At 40.6% G+C, this 27234-nt stretch overlaps 1 protein-coding gene across 2 annotated transcripts in view; it reads left to right on the top strand.

Moving 5' to 3' along the window:
* mcu (mitochondrial calcium uniporter) overlaps positions 1-20406 on the top strand; it is a 154755-nt gene extending 134349 nt beyond the window's left edge. For both annotated transcript variants that reach the window (XM_041789271.1, XM_041789270.1), the window contains exons 3-9: positions 1522-1585; positions 5866-6036; positions 6398-6502; positions 6650-6810; positions 9742-9945; positions 11889-12005; positions 12173-20406. In XM_041789271.1, the coding sequence (XP_041645205.1) occupies positions 1522-1585; positions 5866-6036; positions 6398-6502; positions 6650-6810; positions 9742-9945; positions 11889-12005; positions 12173-12253 (903 nt within the window). In that variant the 3' untranslated portion in view covers positions 12254-20406. The remainder of the gene's footprint in view (positions 1-1521; positions 1586-5865; positions 6037-6397; positions 6503-6649; positions 6811-9741; positions 9946-11888; positions 12006-12172) is intronic.
* The last annotated feature ends 6828 nt before the right edge of the window (positions 20407-27234 follow it).

Genomic DNA, 27234 nt, shown 5'->3' with positions numbered 1-27234 from the left:
TTCCTTTTTATTAGACTACTTACACTAGTAGGATGTCCCAGTACACCACAGGCTAAGTAGATTGACAAACTGTTAGACCAGCTGATACATCAGAATTAGGGCTGTTAAACAATTAACATTTGTAACTGTGATTAATCTCAGGATTCTGTGGTTGATTGCTATTGATGGCATCCTTTTGGCGCATTTTATAATTCCCCAATTTTACATTCAAAACTGGTTTTGGCTCATTTGGGATTTTTCTACTGTCTTAAACTAAGAGTAGCTGACCAGTGGTGGACTTATTTTACACAAGCAGCAACCTTTAGTCCTAAAAAAATGATGCCAATGCGGAAGTGCAAAAAATTGCTATACCGCGAGTGTCCACTTGAGGCTGGCTGCAGGAACACTGGAAGTTCCGTCTGCACACATGTTAAACAGCCGGTTTTGACACACAAAATAAACTGGTTTACAGCCTGGTTCAAAACACCAAACGAGTCTCATTAGCTAGTGTCTTATTGTGCTCCCAATGTACGGGGGGTGAATTTTTTTGTACCACGATCATTTGGATTATATTTAGGATGAAAGCTGATTGGTGCGTCTCATTTGATTGACAGATAGCTCAGCAGGCAGAGGCTCCCTTTCTGTCAACCGGAATGCTAGCTAGCAGGCTGACAGGAAGTCACGCTTAGTGGGCGGGCGTTAGGTTGATCCAAAGTTCGGTTGAGACCGCGATTTCAATACGGAAGCCTCCATGAATGGGCTTCAAGAACCATTTTAGCCTGCCTATTGTAAGCAGACGACTGACGTCACAAGGGGTTTGTCCAATTCTTTCTACAGTCTATGATTTTACATCACTGTGGCCACAGGGAGGTGCTGTAGGGGCTTAACAAAGTTAATAGGGACAATAAAGCAGTCAGTGAGCTAATTATGGATCTTAATTAATCTTGATTAATGTGATTAATCTATACAGTCTCAATTAAAACAAAATTCCTGATTAGTATTGTATCCATGATCATCTGATCTCCCTCATAAGTGATCTAAGATCACCTACAAAAAACATGATCAGGTTATCCCTAGTAAAAATTAAATGATATTGATTGCTGTTCCAACCAAAAATAGGCCTGGACGCCCCATATTGGGTCATTTATTGTTTTTAATGATGAAAAATAGTACCATCACTGAAATGAATTAGACTTCATTTAATTTTGATACAAATTTGATTGTAGAAACTTGTAACTACCTGGACAAACAGAAATGTTGACAATGTTTTTGCACAATTGCATCAGTGTGTAAAATTTTGTCTGCAATTTTGATGATGAAAAAAGTGCTCAGTCTATGAAATGTATTTTTGTAGCAATGGTATCAAACATTTCTTAAAAAATTAAAGTATATCATGTATCCCCATTTAGCTAAAAAAAAAAACATGTTCAATGTCCACATTGGCTTTTATTAGTCTTTTCCTAAGGGAATTGAAATGATAGAAGACAAAAACCTGTGTGTGAGTGGAATAACCAGATTTTCTTCCTCTCTCCCTGTCTGCAGGTTTGGAGGGGCGCCCCCTCATGGCACGGCCAGAGACTGTTGTGTACCTCCCCTGCTCCAGAGGGTAAGTCTTCACCTCCCCTCACCTTCATTCACTTTATTCCTGACCATATGAGCTGTATCTGGGGTTTCCCTCTTTTAAAGAAAAGCCCTTCTTTCAGCTTCTGTCCCCAGTCTGAGACTAATGAGTTCTGCACCTAGAGGAATTCTGCATTGATCAGTCGACGGAAGCTCATTTGGAGTAAACAGCCAGTAGTCATTAATATGGAATCTGTCCTGGGCTAGCATCTGCTTGTGAGCGTGAGAGTGCAGGAGAGATTTAGAGCATGAACAGAAGGAGGTAGAGGAAGACGGAGGCTGAGAGAAGCAGGCGGCAGCAGCAGAACATAATGATTTGATTTTAAACTGAGCTTCATTAGCTAAGCTACATAGCCTTGCATTAGCATTGATCTCCCTTGAACCTTTCCATATTTTCTCATGACTGCAAATTATATTGAAAACATCGGGGCTGTGTGTAATGGGCCAACGCAGAAAGTTCACAATTTTGCAGTAGAGGGAATTTCACATAATATTCAAAATGATTTGCAAATAACCTATGAGAAGCTTTTAGTGCGTCGCTGTGAAACCTTTTACTCAGATCATGTGTGAGCAAATGCTTTCAGGTTAACCATCTCATTTTCACAGTTTGCTTATGTTTGCTGTCGCTCAGTAGAGTAAGTCTGAAAGATTAGGGAGTTTGATCAGTATGTCAAAGTGCATATCGGCAAGTGAACCCCAAATGTGCTTCTGCTGCATAGCCAGCATTTGTGAATGTATCTGAATGTATGCTAGGCTTCTAGAGTACTGTTGGGCACTGCTGATGGGAGGCTCTGCCATCAGTCAGTACGTTTACATGCAGGTAGAAAAGTTGAATTATTGTGTCAGTCAGATCTAAACTTGTAATGAAATTCATATATCTATTGTACAGGATTTATTTCATATCCATCTGGGGAAAAACCCACAGATGTGTCTATGATGGGCAGAACCTTTCAAGAACATTTCATAGGATGACTGCATAGGTGTCTGTCTGTCACATAAAGCAATACAACATCTGATGTAGCGCAGATGGCCCAGTGGTTAGGCTGCTTTGTTCTTCTCAAATGACACTAATTGGTCCGGTTGTTCTCTGGCCAGGACCAAACTTTCGAGCTTAATGCTTTGCATGAATCCCCTTGATGACGAAAATTTAAATCTGGCTAACCCGTCAGCTTTGCAAGGTTATAAAACTGGACCTTTGCACCGATGTACAAAAGGGGGGTCCTTGACACACTAGGCACAGGGTCTGAGCCTTGTCCTGGCACTGCTGGGTGCATTCCCACCCCTGCTCTCTCACCATATTTCCTGTCTCTCTTCAGCTAGTTTGGGAAGAACACTTTTAGGTTTCCGACACCTTTTGCATGGAACAGTCTGCAGACTGATTTTAAGGTGCAATACTTGGTGACTGAATGTTTTTACATCCTACATCTTGCATTGAAACTTCTGAATGGGAGAGTGGCAAAGAGAAAGCCTCTGTTGAAGAAAAATCAGATTAAATCTCCACTTGAGTTCACCTAAAAGCATGTGGGAGACTCCATAGTCAAGTGGAAGAAAGTTCTTCAATCTAATGCAGGGGTGTCCAAACTTTTTCCACTGAGGTCCACATACAAAAAATCTGAAGTATGGTGGAGCCACTTTCAAATGCCTCTCCTTTATGATATCAAAGTAAGTCAATCAAGTCCAAATTAGGTAAAGATTTTAAGTCACAAAAACATGCACATCAATTTATTGTCATGCCAAAATGTTTGTTTACAGAATTACCATGGTAGTTGATCCATAACATTTTCACATACTATAATTTCTTTGCGTTTTCTTATTAATAGAAGAGTATAGTTTTGTGTTACCTTTCCGGGTGAGCCCCCATTGTGACACAAAAATATTCTTGTCTGTCAATAAGACAACAGAGGTGAAATTTACAGTCAAGCACGAGCGTCATGTTGTAATGTGGGCCATTTTTCATTTGTTTTAGAGTTTGCTGCGGGCCAATTAAAAATGGCCCCTGGACCATAGGTTGGACACCCCTGGTCTAATGAGACCAAAATGGTGCTCTTTGGCCATCAGGCAAGACATTATGTTTGGCAGACACCAAACACCATTCCCACTGTGATGCATGGTGGTGGCAGCATCATGCTGTGGGGATGCTTCTCAGCAGCTGGCAAGGAAGGCTTGTAAATGTAGAGGGTAAATGCAGCAAAATATAGTTAAATCCTGGAGGACAATCTTATTTAGTCTGCAAGAGAATTACAACATGAAAGGAAATTTATTTTCAAGCAAAACAATGACCCGAAGCATAAAGTGAAAGCTGGACAGAAATGGTTTAAAGACAACAAGGTGAATGCTCTGGAGTGTCCGAGTCAGAGCCCAGACCTCAATCTAGTTGAGGATTTGTGGCTGGACTTGAAAAGGGCTGTTAATGTATGATCCCTGTGCAACCTGACAGAGCTTGAGCAGTTTGGCAAAGAAGAATGGAGTCAAATTGCAGCATCGAGTTGTGCAAGCATATTTAAGATCCACTAAATACTGGCTTAATGGGGGTGAATATTAATGCAGTCAGTCATTTTACATTACAAATTTTTATTTAACTGACATCACTTTTTAGAAATCTGTTTTCACTTTGACATTTAAAGGTTTTTGTGTTTTTTTGGCTGTCCATGAAAGATATATAAAATCAATAAAAGGGTAAAACTTCCAAGGAGATTAATTTTCTGTAGCTCTTGTGGCATTTTGACACCACTTCTCAATGTAGAAATCACTTCCTGCCTCCATCTGGAGTTCTGTGGATATTGTGACACCATCTTCAAGCAAATATACTCCAATGAGGGCAGCTGTGATTTCGGCTTGGCTGTGTATGTGAATGTATGGAGTGGGTGAAAGGACGAATGTTATGCGTACAGTGCTTAAGTGCTGTAAAAGTCCAAGTCATTTTCCAAATGAGTCTATTTATCTCCCTGGTTTTGATACTGTAAAAAGTGAACACTCCACATTGATTGACTACTTATCCAAAGCACTGTACGTGTCCACGATAACAGGATAGTTGGGGAAAAGAAGCAGCTGCATGAGGAGAAAAGCTTGGCTTCCTCTGGAAAGGTTTCAAATTGTCAGAGTTAACGACAAAGATGGTGTGAAGTGAAATGTCTGCACCGCTGCGTCTTTGGACACAGACAAGAGGAGCATCTTGAAACAGCGCCCGGCCAGTGCAGCGCGTGCCAGCCGATGATCCTCCATTTCTTGGTACGAGCCCAAGCAGAGATGTGCTGATTCACTGCAGTGGTCCTGTGCAGGAGGTTGTTGGGTGCAGCTTGGATCACCTCTGCTGTAGGCCTGCAGCCCTCTGCACTGATTCACAGCTCTGTGTCATCAGAGGCCTCTCAGCATGGTAACGGTGTAAGCTGTGTTGGCTCATTAAAACCAAACCAAATGCACTCATTATGGCAGTGCAAGAATAACAAAGTGTCACTGAGCAGAAGTTGGGCTCAGATGTTTGCTACAATAATGACAACTCTCTCAATGGTTCTCAGCGAGCACAGATGAGCCCCCACTCTAAATCACTGTGAATTTCTAAGTATATTGGCAGCAAATACTTCAAGCTCCAGGTGAAAAGAGTTGGTCCAATTTTCTTCTTTTCTGCAGTTTTGAAGGAATAACAAAGAGTGAAGAAATTGTGCTGTCTGAAGGTGTTTTTTGATCATCAGCCTAACCACACAGCTTCATTTAGAGGTGTTTTCAGCCTCTCTGTGGGAATAAGAAACATCAATAGTTGGCATCAACAATCAGCAGTACAGTTCAGTGAAGTAAAGGTTAGTAGTATTATGGTGTATTGATTTTCAGGGCCTGGCGCTTGAAAAGTGGGCTACTTTGGCAGAGTAACAGCGGACTTTTGTGTCTACATCTTTCAGCCTCTGAATACTTTTCTGTCTGTATAAGAACACTCAGAAGACTGGGCTTTAGTCAAGAGCTGAAAATTAGCAAACTTTTGGAATATGGAGGTGTGCACTCAAGATTAAGAGGTAATTCTTGTTCTAACAATGAGATCCCATTAGATTATACACACTCAAAGAAAAATACTCAAACTAAACTTTAAATCACTGAAAAAGTTAAAGGCATCAACTCCACTGTTCTGCTTCGAATGCCCAGTTTCTTCAGTCCGATGGAACTGTCTTATAAAAGTTTGTTTCCACACTTAATTTTAGACCTTCAGGTGCTGTTTTTACACTTTTGCATATGTAACATTTGTCTCATTACCACTTTTGTGTCTGTCTCCCCTCCCAGAGGTGACGGTGGTGTATCAGAACGGGCTGCCGGTGATCTCAGTCAGTTTGCCGTCCAGGCGAGAGCGCTGTCAGTTCACTCTAAAGCCTCTCAGCGACAGCGTGGGAGTCTTTCTGCAACAGCTCCAGGCAGAGGATAGAGGCATCGACCGGGTAGCTATCTACTCCACAGGTATGTTCATGAAAAGCACAAGAATACTGCACATGCACTTGAACTGCATCCATTTAGCACTGCATGTTAAACATATTCATATCCCCAAGTGTGCTCATATATAGCTATGTCTCTGTAGCTCAGCTGCCTGCCCAGAGAAACTGATGTTTCAGCCCTCTCTCTTCTCAGAGGCTTTATTATATGAGAACAACTGGTGCTTGAAATCTTACTCATAGCATTTAAGTGCATCTGCTTTTACCTCTCATGATAATGAGACAGCAACAAGCCTGATTATCAGAAGAAGTCAAGGGTATTTGAAGTGGGAATCCATCAGCGCTCCATCTCTCTCAATGCCTCTCTTTCCGTTTGTCTCTCCATGCAGATGGAGCGAGAGTTGCCTCCTCCACAGGCATAGACATCCTGCTGCTGGATGACTTCAAGCTCGTTATTAACGACACCACGCACCTCGTGCGACCACCAAGGAGAGGTGAGGACAGGCAGAGGAAAGGCAGACTCTCTGAGTCATAATCTCACACATGATGTTGCTACAAATGGGAGAAAAATGGTTTTATGGCCAACGAGTGGATCGTTATAAAGTCTGTCTTTGTTTATCTGCTATCTTTTGTGTTTTTAGAGCTGTTGCCTCATGAGGAAGCAGAGCGGCTGAATGATGTCAAGTATCTAGTGCAGCAGCTATACACGACTCTGCGCATCGAGGAGCACCAACTTGGCAAAGAACGAGAGCTGATTGCACGACTGGAGGACCTCAACTCTCAACTCCGCCCCCTGGAAAAGGTCCACCAGAGATATCCATTAATTTTTAACCAAATGCAGAAGATGAAGTAAACACAGCTCAGAAATTTGCCTGTCATTTTTTTGTTTGCACTTCATCCAGTTTTGGCCAACGTGACTTAAAAAGCAACTTTTTATGTTACAAAATTTCTGCTATTAAAATGTAACTTGTTACATCACTTCACACTGGAAAAGGTAATGCATTTTGGCGTTAACAACAACTAAAATCCATTTTGATGTGTTTCATGTTGCAGTGTTGTTCAAATGGCATTTAGCCAACTGTAGGTCTACCAATGAATGCATCAACTCTACTGTCATTCTGAACAGACAGAATAATCTTTACAGCTTTTTGATGTGCTCACAATCTGACAATGAACTGCACAGACTAATGCAGTCTAAGGCTGGCCACGCACTAGATTATTAACAAATCCTAAATGATTTTTAAACATGGGGGACCACTGACATAAGGACAGCATCAAATTATTTTTTATCTGAAGCGTGTTTAGGCTCTTTAAAGAAGCAGGTGGAGGTCGGCCTAAAACTATCCCAGACTAAGAAGAGAGAGGCTGTGATTCCTCAGATAGCTGTTATTGTTAATGTAGGCTAATTATAATTAAGGGGGAGTATACAGTGATAAAGCACAGTTTTACGTCTGAGATAAACTGCTCTCTTGCCCAGGCTATAAAACAAATTGTTTTTTAGAATTTCTAATCTGAGTAGCTTCTTGCTAACATATCAGTTGTTATTCTTATTTTTAGAGCGCTGGATGAGTTCTTGTCTTTTAAAGCCTCCAGTCGTGCTTCTGCACACCTTTTATACATGAGGCACAGTAGCAGATTAGATTGATTATTTCAGTCTCCTGACATGCCAATTGATTGTTTCTAATGTAAAGTTTTTTTTTCTTGTGTTCCTGCATGGTCCGCTCTATAACACACTCCAGGTTTATACATTTACATTATTTGGGGTAGAACACTCCTCTTCTGATAAATCCTTAACTCAGCCACACTGAAGCTCAACCTTTACTGTATTTTCTCTCGGTTGTATCATTTTTTCTGATTCATGATTTTCCAGGTAATATTACGGTGTACAAAACTGCAACAAAATTTTTGATTATTGAGGGGAACCTCACTTTTTTATTTCGAAAATAAATCAATAAAGAAATGCTGGTTAATTAGATATAACAAATAATGTGGAAATCAGCTGAAAGGTAGCATCGCTCAACATTATTTCAAAAGAAATATGGACTGTCAGAGGTTTGGTTTAATGTTAAATATGTTTTAAAGCCAGATACTGCCTGATTTATGCTGCACAGCAAGTCCAAACTGACATGGAGACTTGCGTACCTAAACTCAGGCCTGGTGTAGGATTTAAGCCTATCATATGCTCACCTCCATACTGATGAATGCCAATCTGTGAGTGGAGGTGAGCATGCATCCATTTTTCTACCTTATGCATGTTTAATGATAAATGAGGACCAATTTGAGTAAAAACATGCACTTGTGTCAGTTGTTTGCCAAAACACTGCTAAATCTGGCCAAAATGAAGAAGTGCTTTGGAGCTGAAAGGGCCGACTCTTTTTGATGCAGTCAAGCTGAATGATCAGGTCAGTAAAAAAGCTGAAATTTCCATGACTACTACAACACAAACTAAATCTGTGATCACAGTAAAACTTCACCATTTACAGTTACAGTAGGTATATTAGAGTGGATCCTCTTATTGCAGACTAAAAGAACCACTTTGCCTCACTTTACTGCTTTTAGGTTTTCATTTGTTGAATATTAAGCCTGGAATTTGAGTGGTTGTTCCTGATTTCTGCTGTCAGTCCCCTCATTAAAAGACCACGCAGGTTAATTCACATTGATCCTATTGTGCTATTTGCTTTTCTGACGCACGTCTGGGAATTTTGCTGAAATCCACATTTAGAAAGAGGACTTCCTTTTTGATTGAATCTACTGTGCATAATTTTTGAAGCCAAGAGTTGCCTTTATTGCTTAGACTTTTAAAGGCCCATCAGTGATCCTCTTTTGTAAGGATCATCAGTCAATCAATTAAAGTTTTGTTTGTATAGCACCAATTCATAACCGAAGTTATTTTAAGACACTTTACAAAGAGGGCAGACCGCACCCTCTGTTGTGCCTATTGTAATAGACCAACGTTAATCATAAATATAATAATAAAGACTACCCTATTGTAATAAAGACAAGAGTTGAATTATTATTGATAATGATAGCAGTGGAGTTTTATTGTTCTTGGGTTTAATGAAACTCTTCTAGTAATAGTTAGAGATGTAAGAATGATGTTAAAGGTGATCACTGATCAATGCTCGCTGAAATTCTAGCATTAGCAAAAATAATGGAGGTGAAAAGATAACCATTTATTGTAAACCATCAGGCTTTGTTTCAATACAACAGTTAAAATTTACTGATTAAAAGATATATCTGGGACTACTAAGTAAACCAAAACTCTGATTTGTTATCCCCGACTTGGACAATGGTCTAAAATCACGTCTCACCTGCTGTCCGCCCCAGAAATCAATTTCATTATTGCCCTCTTTCACACGATTATCAATACAAATTTGCTTCTTTTGTATCAGAGCAAGAGCTGGAACACTAAATCAATAAATCAATCAAAAGAAAATGAATCACCAATTTTGTGAATTAAACAGCTTTTCCAACCATTCCTAGGCGGAGGTGTCAAATATCCAGATACAGCTTATTAACTGTGGAGGTTTGCCCCTTTTTATCAGTTATGACAGTAAATCAGACATTTTCAGTTTTTAATGTTGATTTGAAAGAGGGCAAAATTTTAGACTCTAAGATTGGGATGAGGTTTTTGCCATTTTATAAAAGATTTCTGGTGAAATTAAGCAGCAGATGATTAAAAATGTCAGTGGCAGCTCTAGTTCTAACAGCTCTCTGCTTTTCTTCTGTGCAGGTGAAGGAGGAGTTGAGTAGGAAGGCAGAGCGGCGCACCACCTGGCTGATGTGGGCTGGCATGGCGTACATGGCCACCCAGTTTGGCATCCTGGCTCGGCTCACCTGGTGGGAGTACTCCTGGGATATCATGGAGCCCGTCACATATTTTATCACTTACGGCACAGCCATGGCCATGTACGCCTACTACGTGCTTACACGCCAGGTATGAGATGGCAAATTTATCAGCAAATATACACTCATTCATTTTCCAGTATTAAATGCAGACCTCAAGGAACTGGGTTATCTAACAAAACTAGAACTGCCACATGCTGGTTATTTGCTTCTCTGAGGTATAAAGATGCTGAACAGTGGGGGAATAGTAGTGGATCAAGAGGAAAAGCAGGGGGGTTTTCTGTGGTTGTATTAATCTTATGAGCAAGGGGAAAATTTGTAGAGTCCCTAAGATATTGTGTTTAGAATGATTCTCTTAATGGAGGAACAAATGGACAACCTGAAAACACCTCAGGCCTCTGCTGTTTTCAGCATGGAGGTATAACCAGCGTTACTGTCCGGAGAAAAGGAGACAAATAAGTTGAGATCTTAAGAAAGCAACTGAAATTTACTTACCACAGAAAACATTGTTAATTTAAATGTGGATGTACAGCCCTATGAAGAGCTTAAAGCATGTTTGGGGCAAAATATTAGGCTAAAAAAAAAGTGTGTACTGGTGAGTAAGGCCTCGTGAGGGCACCATCAGGTGAGAAGGATTGACACAACCTTGGTACTCTGGATGTCCTTGTATATTACCAAGGGCCTGGGAAAATAATCTTTAGAAATTATAACAAAGTCCACACCTTTAGGGCACAGTAAGTGGTGGATGTGGTGAGTAAGAGCGGCCCCAGTTTTGCTGTGTATGTCCCAATTGCCAGTCAGGTGGGGGGAAACCACAAGGGTTGAAACAGCCTGGAAAAAAGAAATGCCGTCAGGCTTGACCATTTCACTCTGCTGTGACTGAAGACGATGCATCATTTCCTCAGCAAAGACTCCCCAGGTCACTCACTTTTAAAGTGATTTATTACTAAAGCTACTGTGGAATAAAAATTATGATATTGATCATCTGTATAGTCAGGCTGTGTGATTCCTGCTCATCACTAAATCCTTTGTCATCACCATCGTAGTGCACATTTAAATGCAAAAATGCTCTGCTAGCTCAGTCTTTGTATTACTACATCTGCTGAGACTAAATTTCTATGGATGAGTTAGCTTCTACAGCCTTGAATTTCTCATGTATTAGTTAAGCGCTGCGTGTCCTGCTTACATGCACCGCTGATGGAGGAGACAAGAATGTTTATCAGGCTGAAGTTTTCATGTGAAAAGAGATTAAATCATTTTCAAAATTCACAGCATGACTTTATCCAATAAAATATTCGACCTCAAGTTCTGCTTGCAGCATCCTGAAACCAGCTGTTTGCAACTTGACAGGGTGAATTGCAGGCAACGTTATCAGACAGCCTGATTGGAGCTTCAGTAGCTCTGTTCAGACAGCTGCTACTGTCGCCAGTGACGCTCTATTACTATCTTGTCATTTTGCAAATCTGTATTCTGAGTTCTGTCAGTAAGCTGGTAAAAAAACATCATCCAAGAGCATGATGTGCTCTCGAATAAAAGACAGTAGCTTTGAGATGAACCACCAAGATGCTGTTATCAACAGAATCGAAGGCCTTAGAGAAGCAATCGCAGTCTAAAGCTTCAGGGATGTCATGACATCTTTCAGCTGATAGCTGATCATTAAAAAAAAATTATCAGGTTAATTTCATTATTATTATTTACCTTTAGTCTTGCAAACACATTGGTCATATCTGTGATACTTTTTCTTGCCTCTTACTGTGTATAGTGGACAATTTTTTGCCATTTTAAAGGTTGACCTTGTGACCCTGTGGCCTTTCAGAATAAAGTCTGATATTTATGAGTCGTTATTTGGTTTTAACTCAAAACAACTGATAAATACTGCACTAAATAAATGCATTTTTCAAGAGTAGAGCTTGATTTTCCTCCCTTTGGGCTTCATTTAGAGTTAGATTTCTCACTTGTGTGGTTCTGAAAAAAAAATGGAAAGCAGAACATGAGTAACATCCTCTCAATCTGTCTGTTTTCTATAACCTGCAGGAGTATGTTTACCCCGACGCTAGAGACAGACAGTATCTGCTGTTCTTCCACAAGGGGGTGAAAAGGACACGCTTCGACATTGAGAAATACAACAAGCTGAAGGATGATATCGCTGAGGTACAGTCACTGGGTTATATAACGTTATATAACATAGAATGAGCACTGCAGTCAGAGTGGGGCTTCACACATTTACAGTTTAATAAATGGATTTGTAACAGCTGTAACGCAGACCTACATTCATTCTATTCCCCTCCTCTCTCTTTTTCCTAATCCGACCTCTCCAGGTGGAGTTGGATCTGAAGCGTCTTCGGGACCCGCTCCAGCTTCAGCTCCCAGTTAAGCAGCTCACCGACAGTAACAATTGATGGGAAAAGTGACCTCCTCCTCCTCCTCTCTTGGCTCCTACAACTCCCTCTCCCGCTTTCCTCTTTCCGTCCAACACCCTTCTCCCTCTCCTCCTACCACCAAACAAAGTCCTTAAATCCCTCCTTCCCTAATCCCTCCTTCCCATCCCTTTCTCGACTGTGGGAGTTAGATTTTTCTTTCTTTTCTTTTTAGTTTTTTTCCTTTTTTTTCTTTTTACTTTCCTGACTGAAAACTCCAGTTGGAATTGCAAGTGAAACCGCTTTCAGACAACGCAGAAGGATGGTGAGGATACTGGGAACTGTAAAACTCACAGCTGAGGGATGGTGGAGATGAAAATAAAGGACAATGATGATGATGATGATGATGATATCAAAGTGGGCTCTGTGGATATGCCTCAAGTCTCCGGGGGGGACGGCTCAAACAGGAATTATTAGTCGTCTCGACACTCCAGAAGAGAGGACACACAGAGGGGTGGGTACTGTGGAGTGTCTGAGGGATTTTAAGGGCATGCTGGGACACCGACCCTGGCCACTCAGCAGGTCGACCTGCAGTAAAGTCCTTCTTCCTCATGCAGTCAAACTGTTGACACCCATGTCTGCTGTGTTCTTGGTCGGGGCGGGCTCTATATCACGCGATAAAGTTTACAAAGAAGAACTGCAGTCACACCATCAGGAGGACCTCATCTTCCTGTGGCTGAACTGTGCTGCCTCCCTCTCCTTAGGCCACGCCTCCTCCAGGTGACGGACAGCTGTCCCTCCCAGTGTGACCTTTATCAGGAGTCTGTCCGGACTCGCAGGATGTAGGCATGGTGACGCCTCCTTTCCTCTTCCTGTTGATATCCCGTAGCGGCCCGGTCTGTCTGCGCAAGTATGAGAGTACTACCGACAACAACATCACTGTGTGTTCTTTTATTCCAAAAAAAATATTTTGGCACTTTTTATTTTGAAAGCCATAGTATATTTGTTATGAAAAGAATATAAATATATATATGTATACAATCAAATAAACAGATGACCAGAGGCTAGTTTATTCAGTGGGGGGAGGAAGTCTCTACACTAATATCCTTTTATCAAAAATGCCCACTTTTCCATACATTAACACACAAAAGAGCTTTACATTTTACACATTTATTAGGTGACACAACTAACTCCAAATATTTTCATTATAATTAGAGATGCATTGATCACGACAAACAGGGCCAACACAGAAAATAATGTTAGACATAATCTGTCTGCATCCCGACTTGGATACTGATGTTTGTCCTTGACTTCTTCATAATTCTTCAGTTTATTTAGGTTGTTGTTAGTAGATACATACAGCATATCATTGACTTTTCACAGAAATAGGGTTAAGGCATATTCATACTATGAATATTGTTGCCCTGTGCCATGCTGAAACACTCATGTCCTCTAGCCTGCATTTCCATTGCTCCAAGCCCAAGCAGGCCACAGCATGAATACATCAACATGGTGTATTATGACAGTTTGCATATGCACTCTCACAGAGTTGGCACAATGGAGAAACACATGGACAATATGAGTTTCTGGCTTGTTTGGAGTTGTTTTGGCCAGCTACGGCTCTGTAAAAGCTGTTTCAGACTGGGTGCGTGGAGGCTACGTTGCAGCTGTGTCATAGCTTGATTTTCATTTCAGTGTGCACATTAGCATATCAAGGTTTTCAGACAGCCAGGTAGAGCATGTTTTTCACTCAAAAATACAGGAAGTTAACTAATATGGAGCTGTATTTACCTCCCTGATGAAGGCCACAAGCCACAAGTGAGAGTCAATTAAAGTTATTCTCTACATACAAAAAGTACAATTACACTTCCAGTTTGTAGTTTTTGATTAAAAGCCTAGTTCCCAAGTTGGGATTGACTGAGGTAAAAGCTATGAAGAAGTCAGTGCAGTGGCAGCACAGAGATGTTGCCAACGAATCGAGAGGGGTCTGGCTGCAGACTTCCAAACACTCCATGCATCTCTGACAGCCACTCTCACTATCCATTCATCTAAGATGCCATATATCTCAGAACAGAAATACACACTGTCGAAATAAAATGGGATTAAACTTCCTTTTAGAGTTGAGGTAAGGGTTAAGGTAAGGGTTAGTTAAAGGTTAAAAACCTGACCTGCAAAACCTTACAAAACATCATATAAAGCCGAGTAAACGGTCTACTTACAGAAAAAAGCTCAGCTTCCATGAAACCATTCTAACGCAGCAAGCATAGCTTATGTAGCTCAGTTAGCTGCATAAGCTACGTAGATTATCATAGTCTATACATAGTTTAATCCTAGGTTAGACCTCTGACCTTTTTCTCTGTTTTATTTACGAAATGTTTCTTAGTCTGTAGTGTTTGAATTGTAGTTATTTCAAGAATGTAACAGCCAGACTTTTTTTGTGAATAAAGTTGAATTTAAAATAAATCTAAAACTGGAAATAGTTGTACCGGCAATTTACAGCACTTTTTGAAATATATGGCACCTCAGATAACACATCCAAGAGAGTGGCTGTCAGAGTTGAACGATCTGCAGCCAGACTGTCTTGCATGAATCTGGTATGAATGCCATGTTGGCATGAGTCGGAGTGGACATGCACAGCAGCTGTACATAGCAAACATGCACCCAGTCCTAACAATATGTCATGCTCATGCTGTGCACCCTCACTTGTGTGCATGCAAAAGTAATCACACCATGCTAAAACCCTCCTCTTCCATCTGTGCCAGGGTCAGAGAAGTGTACTGTGCTTGAGTGCGATATGGAGCACTCACACTGGTCAAACTAACTGGACTTTCATGGTTAAGCGTGCTTGGACATGGCACAGATTGCCTAGAGTGAGTGAGCCATTCAGACTCCCACACGGCTGACATTTTCTTTCATGTTTTGGTCTTTTCTCTGCCCAATAAAAAAAAACCTCTGAATCAGCAGTCAGATAGACTAGCTTGCAAGCTTTAAAGTGATGCCATACAACAGATATACATCTGTGCATGCCATGCTATTTGCCTATTGGCCAACACCTTGGAACAGGGCTGCTACTGGATAACTGTTCATCTGATGCATTGCTGCATCCCTAATTACACCTGCCATAACATCTGGTAAATAAGTCACACTTTTAATCCCTTTTATTCATCCAAAAAGTTCCCTGTGTCCAATATACATGTCTCACTGAAACACTCGTAGAAGTGTTAAAACATACACTGTCATGACCACCAAGTGCAGCTGCCACCATCACACATTGCACACAACCTTATGCATGAGAAAATTTGCTCATTTTCATTGTTTGTTGCAAGCGGCTACTTCACTCTGCAAAGCTGTATCATTAGGTAGCAGGAGTGCACATTAACGTAACACTGCAAATTCAGAATTTCGCAGTAAATCTTTAGAACTTTACAGACATCATCAGGTGATTGTCACAGATAGTTCTTAGGCAAATCATGAAACCAATGTGGATAACTCATGCTTTATCTATAATGTCATAAATTCAAACATTTCTGTAGACAAAACTGGCTCAGAGAGATATACGGGCATGTTTTAAATTAAACCCTCTGCTAGCGGAGAATTTGAGCAAACATTTTACCCTTTTATTCACTCATTCATACTTCATTGCTCTCCCAGTCTGTAAGATTTTCCTTCAAGAAGTAAAACAACTAATTTCAGGTTATCAAACACATCGCTTTCAGCTTTAGCAGCATGTGATGTGCATTTCAACTTCAGACTTCTTATACATCTTTAATAGATCTTAAACACAACAAAGCAAAGTCTACATCTAAAAAATCCTTCTTGCACTCACTCTCATGGTGAAATAAAGGCAGAGATTTCTCCCCCCACTGTTGCTGTATTGCCCCCCTGCTCCCCTGATGGCAGCGCAGGGTAGACTGCATGCTGTGGTATGCCCTCAGTAGAAATTTGTGAATGTGTAGGAGCATTATTGCGATTTTGTACTCAATTGGACTCTTTTCTTTGCCACATCTAGCTGAAGTCTCATCCCTCTGATCGGGTTAAATCAAAGGTTCTTGAAGCCATACGTTTATGTTCGTTTCATTTTGGGATGGTCACTGAAAAAAAGCTTTATCAGCAGTTTTTTGTTCAGGGTGAGGATTGGTGGGCCTCTCTCTGGTCACATTAACATCTCTTTAAAAGGGTCTCAGTGCCATCGATTTCCATTACTGCAGAGGGGAATCACACTAACATGACATCCGTAAAAATAGAATCTAGTTTGACATTGTGTGTGAGTGTAGACAGCAGGCTGAATCCTACTAAAGAGATCCTTGTGTTTAATTAAAATGCATGATTTTAGGTTGAATCAAAGGTAAGCCATGCAGATCTCAAGGCAGGGTTCAGCCTCATCTGTCTCTTTGTTTGTTGATGTGTGTTGTGTGTGCTATCACCAAGGGAAATGGTGCCTTTTGCATGATTGATGATGTTAACAGTGAAGCAATTTGGCCAGCAGTGATTGGGGGTGCACCAATACCATATAGGTGCTGATACCAAGCCTAAGTACTTTTACTCCTCATCATGAAACATTGCAAATATCAACACAATATCATTTACAGCATGATGTAAGCCCCTTATTATATAAACAGGCAGGTGAAGTTGCAATCATGGAAGCCTTTGGCAATCACCATCAGTCACTGCCTGACTGATGGTTGTGCTTTGGAAGCTGGGGATGATCCTCAGCAGGGCCCATAAGGGGGAAAAAGGGGGGCCTGCAGGAGCACTGTCATACCCTGCTCTTGTATAATCTGTCTCCACAAAGTGGTCTGGTTTGGTTTAGTACAGCTTTGCCCTGGTTTTGCACATTAAACTCTGATCTTGCCCCTGTTTCCTCAACTGATGTCCATCCAGTGTCGCTCGTTTCGACGGGAATTCCATCTCTTTCTAAGAGATCCGGACATTAGGTGGTCTAACTCCCAAATGGCTTTTCATTTGGTCACAACTTGGCTTTTTAAATGTAGATTAAATGACAAAGAATGGGGGAAAGGAAACTGGCAGTCAAACAGGAGCTAGCTGAAGTGGCTCACATTAAAGAGCCATTTCACAGCACAGGCTTGCTCGTGAATGGCCCATCTTTACTCAGTGGTAAAAATCCTTTTGTTTTTTTGTAAAGTGTAGGATCATATTCAACTGAGGTAGAAATATTCTGAAGATAATTATAGTGTACAGGTCCATTTAGAGCTTTAAAGTACTAACTTGCCTTTGTTTCCATTCAATTCCAATGACTGTCCCCCCACTTCCTGACCCCAACAGACATCGAGGATCACATGATTGCAAACAACCTATATGGGCTACCTAAAATCATTTTTTTACCTATGAATTATCATCAGTAAGCTAGAAGAAGTGCTGCTTTCTGTATGCACTTCAAATTTTTATCATATGTAGGCTGTATGGGTGTAGGTGTCAGCACAGTCCACAGGTCAGGATGTAAAGGAAAACTTTTAGGGAACAGGAGACATTGCTGTGTCTTTCCTCTGTCTGTAGCAGACACTATCATGAATGCATGCATTTTTCATGAGAGACTTGATAAAATATATTTGCTAACAAGTTAACAGGGAAAGAGGCTGTGACGGAGGGCAGGATGGAAAAATACACAGAAAGGCAGATACAGGCTCGTCTTCATCGTCAACCTCTGCACGCCAAGAGGTACTGTTGTGTTTCCAACTCCTTCAATCGTAAAAGGCCTTTGCACACTGGGTCCGTTTTTTCATTTGAATTTTCTGCAGATTAAAAAGAAAATTGAGCTCATTTTGTTCTGCTTATGTTTGCTCACTGATGCCAAAACATTTGTCTGGCTTTATTTTTTGGAACAGGTTCACTTCCATGCGAATTTTCACATTAGTCCAAGTCACTTAGATGGGTGATTTGGTGCTGTATGAAGCTCTGTGTCAGGATGGATGGACCCATAGTAGGGATGCAGGATAATAGATTATTATCAATATCTAATATGCTGATATTTACATTGACATTTCATTTAAGCTGATACAGATATCCATACCAATATTTTAACATGTTTTCAGACCTAAAACTCAGTCATTTGAACACATTTTGAAGTTTAAGGGTGAATAAAGAAACTAAATTTAGTCCTAAAATCACACTTTAAAGTAAAAGGAATGATGATTAATAAAAAAAAGACCAAAATTTAAAGTCAATATTGCTAATATCCACAGCCAAAATATTGGATGTAAAATATTGGCAGAAATGTTGATATCTGACGATATTGATATCATGCCGATAATATTGTGCATCACGGTCTTAAACAATTTGCCACATTCTAGCAATTTTATTGCAATGAATTCAAATTTAACCTAACAGACTCTGTGTGCAAAGTCTGAGTGCATGGCATTTTTCCGTTAGGGAACCAAAAAAGGCGCATCCAAACATGACGGGCTCATTGTGCAGAGACCTTAACTGCTGTAAAACAATCAGAAAATAGCATCTTCTCTCTCTGTATCACTTCTCTCTAATAACAACGTGGGCACTTGGGGGCTCTCATATGATCACCAATTGTGTAGATCTGATTTTGTTTTTTCTCCAAAATTCAGCACTGTCAGTACTATCGGACATAAAAATAACAGTTATGGTATTGTTGACAGCATGTGGTATGACAAAAGTATTCAAATAGGAAGATTTTCACAACTCTACTTCATTAGGTACAACTGTTGAACTGCTATGAACTCAGATTTCTAATCAGCCAATCACATGGCACGTTCAGGGTCACTTAAATGGTCTTTCCTCCACATTTTCATGCTCAGTTTATCCTTAGGATCATTTTGACCATGTCTACATGCCTAAATGCATCAGTTGCTGCTGTATGATTGGCTGATTACCATTAATAGGCAGTTAAACAGGTGTACCTAATAAAGTGACCACACTTGTACTTTTGCTTACTCTGAAAAAAGTGGTATCAGTGCATCCCTGGCAGCAGCAATGATAAGATCCTTGCAGAAGTTTTTCTCTAACTTAAATTGAAAGCTTCACATTAAAAAGGCTTTAATTTCCATGTTTAAAGTGGAAAGCCTGGAAATCTGCCGAGTGTGCGTGCACTTGGGGCAAAGTTCAGATCACCATATTCATGAATCCTATGCCCCTAATCACTGCCTTGTCAATAGCGCTAAAAATCAATTCCGCCCACATGTCACTTCATAGCCGTCATCGTTTTCCCTGAACAGGCCAACTTCCACACACAAAGTGACGGCGGTGTTTCCTTGGAGATGTACCGTGGGAGGTGAGAGGCCTCTGTCTGCGGTCCAATCCTCCCCTCTGCTGTTTCCACACCACACTTCTCTCCATCATCACCTACTCCTTTTTTTAGTCGCGCCATCCACCGTTTACTGCCTTTGTTCTTTTTCTCATTTTATTTTCTAAAAACAAAATATATCAAATATAGGGAAACTTTATTATAAAGAGGGTGTTGCATGAATGTATGTTTACATGAGAAATTATGTGAAAATAAAAAAGATGATTTATCAGAAAAAATAAATAAAAACTGCAAAGATAATTTAAGAACGTTGTTTGTAGAGATTCCTAGTTATAAAGGGGCAGTGGACAGGGCTGCATCTTTAGGATCCGCCCTGCCGAATCTGACTTTAATCCCAGCCAACCAACTGCTCAAACCTCATCAAACCTCACTCCCATCTTCACCTTAATTTCCCCATAAACCCCCGTCCTTCAGCAGCATTTATACCCCCAATAAAAACACCCTCCATCCTCGGTGCAAAGGAGGAAACCTCTTGACTTCAGTTTCTATCGTCCTGGATTTTTGTCCGCAGGAGAACTGTCAAGCTTATCGGGGAACACCTCCCTTCCTTTGTCCCTCCTCTCTCCTGTCATTTTCATCCACCCTCAGCCTTTCTTTCTCCAAAAATCACATGATTCTTCTGTTTTTGAATGTGTGTTCTGTTTTAAATACATCGTTTGTGTGCATTTACAATAAGATATGTTTAAAATGCCTAAAGAGTGAAGCAGAATATAGGATTGAAATGATCTTGTACTCCATTCTGACCTCTTATTTTATTGAGTTTTTCTTGTCTATTTTTCTTCTGTTGACATATGATGCTGTAATGTTGGCAAAAAAGAAAAATGTAAAATCCTGTACCATTTATGAAATATGTATAAAAGAGATGTAATTCAATTATCAATAAAATCCTTATCCAGTTTTTGGAGCCGCTGGTCTAATGGGGTTTTGTTGTTGTTCTCCTGGCAGTGAAGGTTCAGTGATTAATGAGCATTTACCCGAAGGAGCTTCACAAGGTCCTGACCACCTCCTCGGTTCTCCTTGGCCTCTGGCTTATCCTGTACAGGACATCCTATGAGATAGGCCTGCGAGGATGAGCTCCTTGTTTACAAAATAAGTCAGAATGTGCGTACTATTCAGGTCTAATAAGGGAATACAAATCCAAGCATTTCAAAAAAGGTAACAGGAAAGGGAACGCTCTGATCTTTTCCATAAACCTTTCAAAGAGAGGTTTTAAGGGAACTCAATACCTTTAGAACATGGTTTGATCATTTGAACAAAGAAAATAGTTTTTCTTGTGTTTCAAGGGCTAAAAGGAGCACACTGGAACAATGAAACTTCTTACACTACATGACCAAAAAAAAACCTTCACAAAAACTTGAAGAGTCCGCACTCAGATGTGTGCTTTTAGACATATTTTGCTGTCTTCCTCAGCATTGTGAACAGAAAGCAGAAGAACACCTTATATGCAGGAAGCGTGTTAAGCAGTGCATGTACAACCTTCACAATAAAACTGTTAAGCCTTCCTGGAAAGCGCAAAACTGCTCAGGAATATACAGTAACTTACATAAATCAGACTTTCACTTTTCTCAATTTTGTTATGTTGCAGCTGAAAGCTGCAGTAAAAAAAATCACTTTTGTTTTCACTGATCTACACTCAGTACCCTATCATGACAAAGTGAAAACAGAATTTTAGAAATTTTTGCAAATTTATTAAAAATAAAAAGCCGAAATATCACGTCAGAAGTATTCAGACCCTTTGCAACAACACTTGAAATGTTGCTCAGGTTCCCTCTATTTCTCCTGATCGTTGCTGAGATGTTTCTACACCTTGATTGAGTCCACCTGTGGTAAATTGAATTGGACACAATTTGGAAAGGCACACGCCTCTCTATAGACACGCCTCACAGCTGACAATCCATATCAGAGCAAAAACCATGAGGTCAAAGGAACAGCCTGCAGATTGTTGCAAGGCACGGATCTGGGGAAGGCTACAAAAAAGTTTCTTCTGCACTGAAGGTTCCCAAGAGCACATTGGCCTCCATAATTCTCAAATGGAAGAAGTTTGGCAAAACCAGGGCTCTTCCAGGAGATGATCATCCAGCCAAACTGAGCAATCAGGGGAGACGGGCCTTAAGCTGGGCATACACAGTGCCGTTTTAAGCCGACTCTCTGACAGAGTGGTGGAAAGGCAACTTATACTGTGTGACTAAATTGCTTATGACGCTTGATCATCGCCCATGATTTAAGTGCTAACAGTAGACTGTCTGATGGTCATGCACAACCTGAGTGCTCACACTGTATGAGTGAAGATGGACTGTGAAAAAAATCTGTGGAGTTTATTTTGAAAAAGTCTCACATACTGAGGTTGAAGATATATCTAGTCATATCTTCTCTCCTGCTATAACACACACATATACAGCATCGTCATCCATGTCAGCTGGAGGTCCATGGGTGGAGATATTTCCTGCTTGTTTATTTCCTTTATTATGTTGGGTTGCATTAGAAAGTCATTCCTGCTGTTGTCATGATGATTTAAGACATCTGACAGACAAAGGAAAAAAATATCCCCAAGGTTAAGAATTCTTTTGATGACTCCACTTATCACAGTAGTCATATGAATGAAATATTTGGCATGCCAGAACCCATCCGACCAGTCGGGAACAGCTGGTTGAGACACAGTCAGGGCCACTCGTATGCTGCATGATGAATGACGCAAGACCCGACTGAAAGATAGCGTGACTTCAAAGCCAGTCATGCAACTCAGAATTTATGTCTGGATCGGATGAAATTCACACAGTGGAAGCCGTGCTTTAATAAGAGAGGTGACCAAGAACCTAATTTTCTCCCTGACTGAGGTCCAGAGATCCTGTGAGGAGATGGGACAAAGTTCCAGAGGGGCAACCATCACTGCAGCTCTCCCTTGGAGTTTTCAAAAAAGCACCTGAAGGACCCCTTGCTGTGAGAAACAAGATTCTCTGATCTAATGAAACCAAGATTGAACTGTTTGGTCTTACTTCTAAAGGTTATGCGTGGAGGGAACCAGGCACCACTCATCACCTGCCTAATACCATCTCAGCAGCCAAGCATGGTAGTGGCAGCATCATGCTGTGGGGGTGTTTTTCAGCAGCAGGGACTGGGAGACTGGTCAGGGTAAAGGGAAAGCTGAATGGAGCAAAATGTCCTCAATGAAAACCTCAAGACATCAGACTGGGCCAAAGGTTTACCTTCCAACATGGTGATGACAAGACAACACGAGTGGCTCTGTGACAATGTCCTGGAGTGGCCCACCCAGAGCCCTTACTTGAACCCTATTAAACATCTCTGTCTGACTGAGGTGCTTCAGCTAAGCTCTGAGTAAAGGGTCTGATTATTATGACAATGTGATATTTTAGTTTTTTTCTTTGATTAAGTTGCAAAAATTCCCTTTGTCATGATGGATGAGTGTCGATTAGGTACTAAGTCCATGTAAAGTTAGCACATCTAAAAACATCAAAATAAGTCTCAAAATATTCAAAAGAAAATGCAATTGTCAAAAAGCACAAAATGTTGTGTCCTGAATATAAACACCTCTCTCTAGTGGCCAAGTAAAAAATTGTACTCACAGCTGGTTGTGCTACAAACAGTTTATGTGATAATAAAGAAGGACAATCATATGGTTTCTCTATTACAGGAAGCTTGCGTATATGATTGTCTGTTCCTTAAAACACCAGTGAGAACATTATAAAGAAGTATCTCCCAGGGAATAGATCCACTTAAAGACTATCAGTTTAGTCTCACTTACCTGCAAGACACCAGAAAAATCTGATGTATTTTCCCTCCCTCCCTTTTGAGTGTTGGTGTGTGATGCATGTGTGTTCTGGTGTGAGTGGGCGTGCTTGCCACTGCAGCAGGAGCTGATTCACTGATTGCATCCACCTGCAGTGATTGGCGTGGAAGTTCCTCAGGCACAGCGACCATTCAGAGGGAAGCGCGCTGAGGAGGACCACACATATGAAGCTGGCAGACTTCCATTCAAGCAGCAAGCTGTCGCTAGCCATGCTTATGTACCTCTGTGTGAATGCTCGTTACTTTGTGATTTGTACTTTGCTGAGGCACTAGACTTGTGGATTAGTTACTTACTAGAAATGAGTTACTGTTTTAGAGCACATTGCACTCACACTTAGATTTCTTTGTTAGTCACATTAGATTTTGGGTGCTGTTTAGTTATTGTGTTTCTTTTTCTTAGAGTAGTTTAGCCAGGTTATTGTTTCTTTTCTTTTCTCTAAAACTCTAGGTGACATTCTATTTTTGTTCTCCTTTTCCACATTTCTTCAGCACTCATTAGTTCTTATTTGTTCTCTCACCCATTTTTGTTAAAATTCTTACTTTTGATCATAAATACCTTTAATTTAACCTTATAACATCTGGTTTTATGTTACATCCCTTTTCCCTAAATAAGCTGGTTGTAACATAAATGGGAGCTCATCCGGGATCTGTACCTGGGGCCTCTCACAAAACATGCAATATTCGCCTTTTAAATCCAAAGCAGAAGAGCCCTGCTGCTCAACAGCAAATATAACAAAATTACAAAATATCAAAACTAGAGGAATGCCGAAGCACTACACAACACATCAGAAAAAAACATCCCAGTAGAAGCTCCTCATTGAGACTTTTGGCTGCTCCATTTGTAGGTACTGTGTCCAAAATGCTTCCCCTTGGAGCACAGGTTTTTCTCTATCCATCCCACTCTTGACCTCCTTAATACCTTGAAATCCCATAGTATAAGACCTTGTATTAAAAAGGAAAGGTACATTTATGTAGTGATCCAAAGGTAGGCTATATATTTAAAAATCCTCCTATCTTTGCCCCTGAAAGAGCAAGTTACATCAGGGAGAGTCTTAGAGCAGAAGACTACAAACAACCTGAAAATGTCTTATCTAATTTAACAGGCGATAATTTTCCTTGTTCTAGCTGTGTACAGTGTAATGCTACGTTAAAGGAGGCTTCTTCTCTCACTCGCACTTGGGTGAGAAAATTCTATTAAAATAGGATTACAAAACACCCTTGTGGACTTTGCTAAATGGGCAAGACCCCCAGAGAATTAAAAAACAGCATAGTAGCTAGGCATTTTAACACAAGGGGCATGAGGTGTGAACATTGAGATTTTAAGACTTGTACATGCCTTGCCTGGACAAAAAGTACATATCTGATTGCTGACTAGTTCAGGTTTTAGTAAGAAGTGTGCAAAACTATCAAAGAATTATGGATGCTCCTTGGACCTAAACGCTAGACAGTTTTACAACCTTAACAGATTTTAAAAACACAAGAGACCTCAGACATAAAGACAGTTAAAAACTGATAATTCTCTAGTGGTCATCGGCTACTGGGTCAGGACCCAGAAGTAGATAGCGAAGCTGTTTGTAGTTCGTCAGAAATGTTTGCTTTAAAAAAAAAAAAAAAAAATGGTGTTAAGTCCATGATCTATAGACATCTTTGGTACACATACCTCCATTGAATCAGTTATGATTGCTTTCTTGAGATCTTGATTTTTTTGTTTCCTTTTTTCAGTAAAAAACACCAGATGTTTCAAGATAAGAAGTAAATATCTCATGATATTTAGAAAACAAAAATCTAAATGTCATAGCAACGGCGTAAAATCCAATGTATGCATTTCCTCCATAAGGCCTCTGTACTTGTGCTTTTCAAAAATGTTTTCTTTCTTCTGTCTCTGCTCAGATACACCTAAAGATCCAAATTACAACTGTTTTTATAAAATATACACTAGATGGAAAAAAAGATTCAGCCACCTGACCACCATCAACAGGGACTGTAATGACCCTACTTTCAAATACATGCACTTTAATATAGAGTTGCCCTCCTCTTGCAGCCATAACGGCTCCCTCTTGGATTTCAATCAAGCACCCATGCAGTCTCCATCTGCAAACATTTATGACACAATATGGGTCATTTTAAAGAGCTCAGTCGCTTAAAGGGTGGTACTGTGATGGATGCCACCTTTGCAATTAGACGATTTGTGAAATTTCATCCCTGCGGGATATTCCACGATCAGCAGTAAGTGATATTATTATAAAGCTGAAGCGTTTAGGAACAACAGCAACTCAGCCACCGAGCAGAAGACCATCACAGTGCGAGGCAATGACTACTGAGGCACATGGTCCGTAAAAATCGCCAACATTCTCCGGATTCCATAGCTTAAGAGTTTCGAAATTCCACTGGCATTAATGTAAGCACAAAAACTGTGTGGCAGGAGCTTCATGAATGGGTTTCCATTGTCATGCAGCTGCATGCAAGCCTCACATCACCAAGTCCAATGCCAAGGGTCAGATGGAGAGGTGTAAAGCACACTGACACTGTACTGTGGAGCTGCACTGTGCCAACTGTGAAGTTTGGTGGAGGAGGGATAATGGTTTAGGGCTGTTTATCAGGGTTTGGGCTAGGCCCCTTATTTCCAGTGAAGGCCAATCTTTATGCTTCAGCATACCAAGGCATTTTGGGCAATGCTATGCTTCCAACTTTGTGGCAACAGTTTGGGGAAGGCCCTTTTCTAATATGACTGTGTCCAAGTGCATAAAGCAAGGACTATTAAAATATGGTTTCATGGGTCTGGTGTGGAAGAACCTGACAAGCCCACACAGAGCCCTGACCCTAACCCCACTGAACACCTTTGGGATGAGCTGGAAAGGAGATTGCGAGCCAAGCTTTCTTGTCCAACATCAGTGCCTGACCTCATAAATGCTCTACAGAATGAATGAGCACAAATTCCCACAAAAACACTCCAAAATGTTGTGGAAAGCCTTCCAAGAAGAGTGGAGGCTGTTACAGCAGCAAAGTGATCAACTCTTACTAAACTACATGTATTTAAATACAATATCATTACAGTCACCGTTGGTGTAATGGTCTGAATACTGATGCCCACACCAGTACAACTAAAAGAGACCATATCATTATATTAACAATTAAATTCTTCATTTTCACACCAGTGGAATTACTGATTAGAAGCACAACTGCCCACCTAAAACAAATCAAACTGCTGTGAATACAAATTGGAAGTTAACTCAAAATCCAAAATTTAAAACTTAATTTACTTCGGTTAGAACAGGCTCATAAATGCAAATTAAAAAAGGCAGGACCCTTTAAACTTTGGCTTCATACTGAGTTATAATGTTATACTGTTATAAAGAGCTGATTGGATCCTCCTGTGCCACTGATACTGGTGTCCAGGAGGGCTACTCAGGTCCTATTTCCAGCAGTAATCACAAAAGACGAACAACATGATCCACCTCATTTCTCCTAACAGCCTCCACGATTAATGTCTCCACTGATTTAATTACATATGAGACACAGCATTAGGTTTCTCTGGCTGGTTCCTAAGTGAAAAGGACAAAGTTTGAGACAGTTTCTTCATGGCATACTGGTCCAGTAATAATCTTTGGGAGATTTTTACATTCCTGGCACAGTGTGTCCTCTGTGAGGGTCTGAGGATAGAGACCATGGCGCTGCCTTGAAGTGAGAGCGGCTTCATCACGACACTAAGAAGATTAACCAGATGGGTTTAATGCTGCTGCAGATTAGATCATTTTTAAAGGCCCTAAAATCCAAAAGGGTGAAAATGAAAAGCATGTACAAGCAAGAAAAAGAGCAGAGGATATGATATGTTTGGGTTGTTTTAATCTGACGTGTGAGAGAGTGATTTTATAGAGTGTGAAACAATAGGAGGATGGTCGTGTCCTAAAGGGAGAAGAAGTCAGAAGGT

The sequence above is a fragment of the Cheilinus undulatus genome, linkage group 6 (assembly GCF_018320785.1).
Source record: "Cheilinus undulatus linkage group 6, ASM1832078v1, whole genome shotgun sequence".
Taxonomy (NCBI): domain Eukaryota; kingdom Metazoa; phylum Chordata; class Actinopteri; order Labriformes; family Labridae; genus Cheilinus; species Cheilinus undulatus.
The sequence above is the reverse complement of the archived record's forward strand: the minus strand, read 5'-3'. Positions and strand labels throughout refer to the sequence as shown.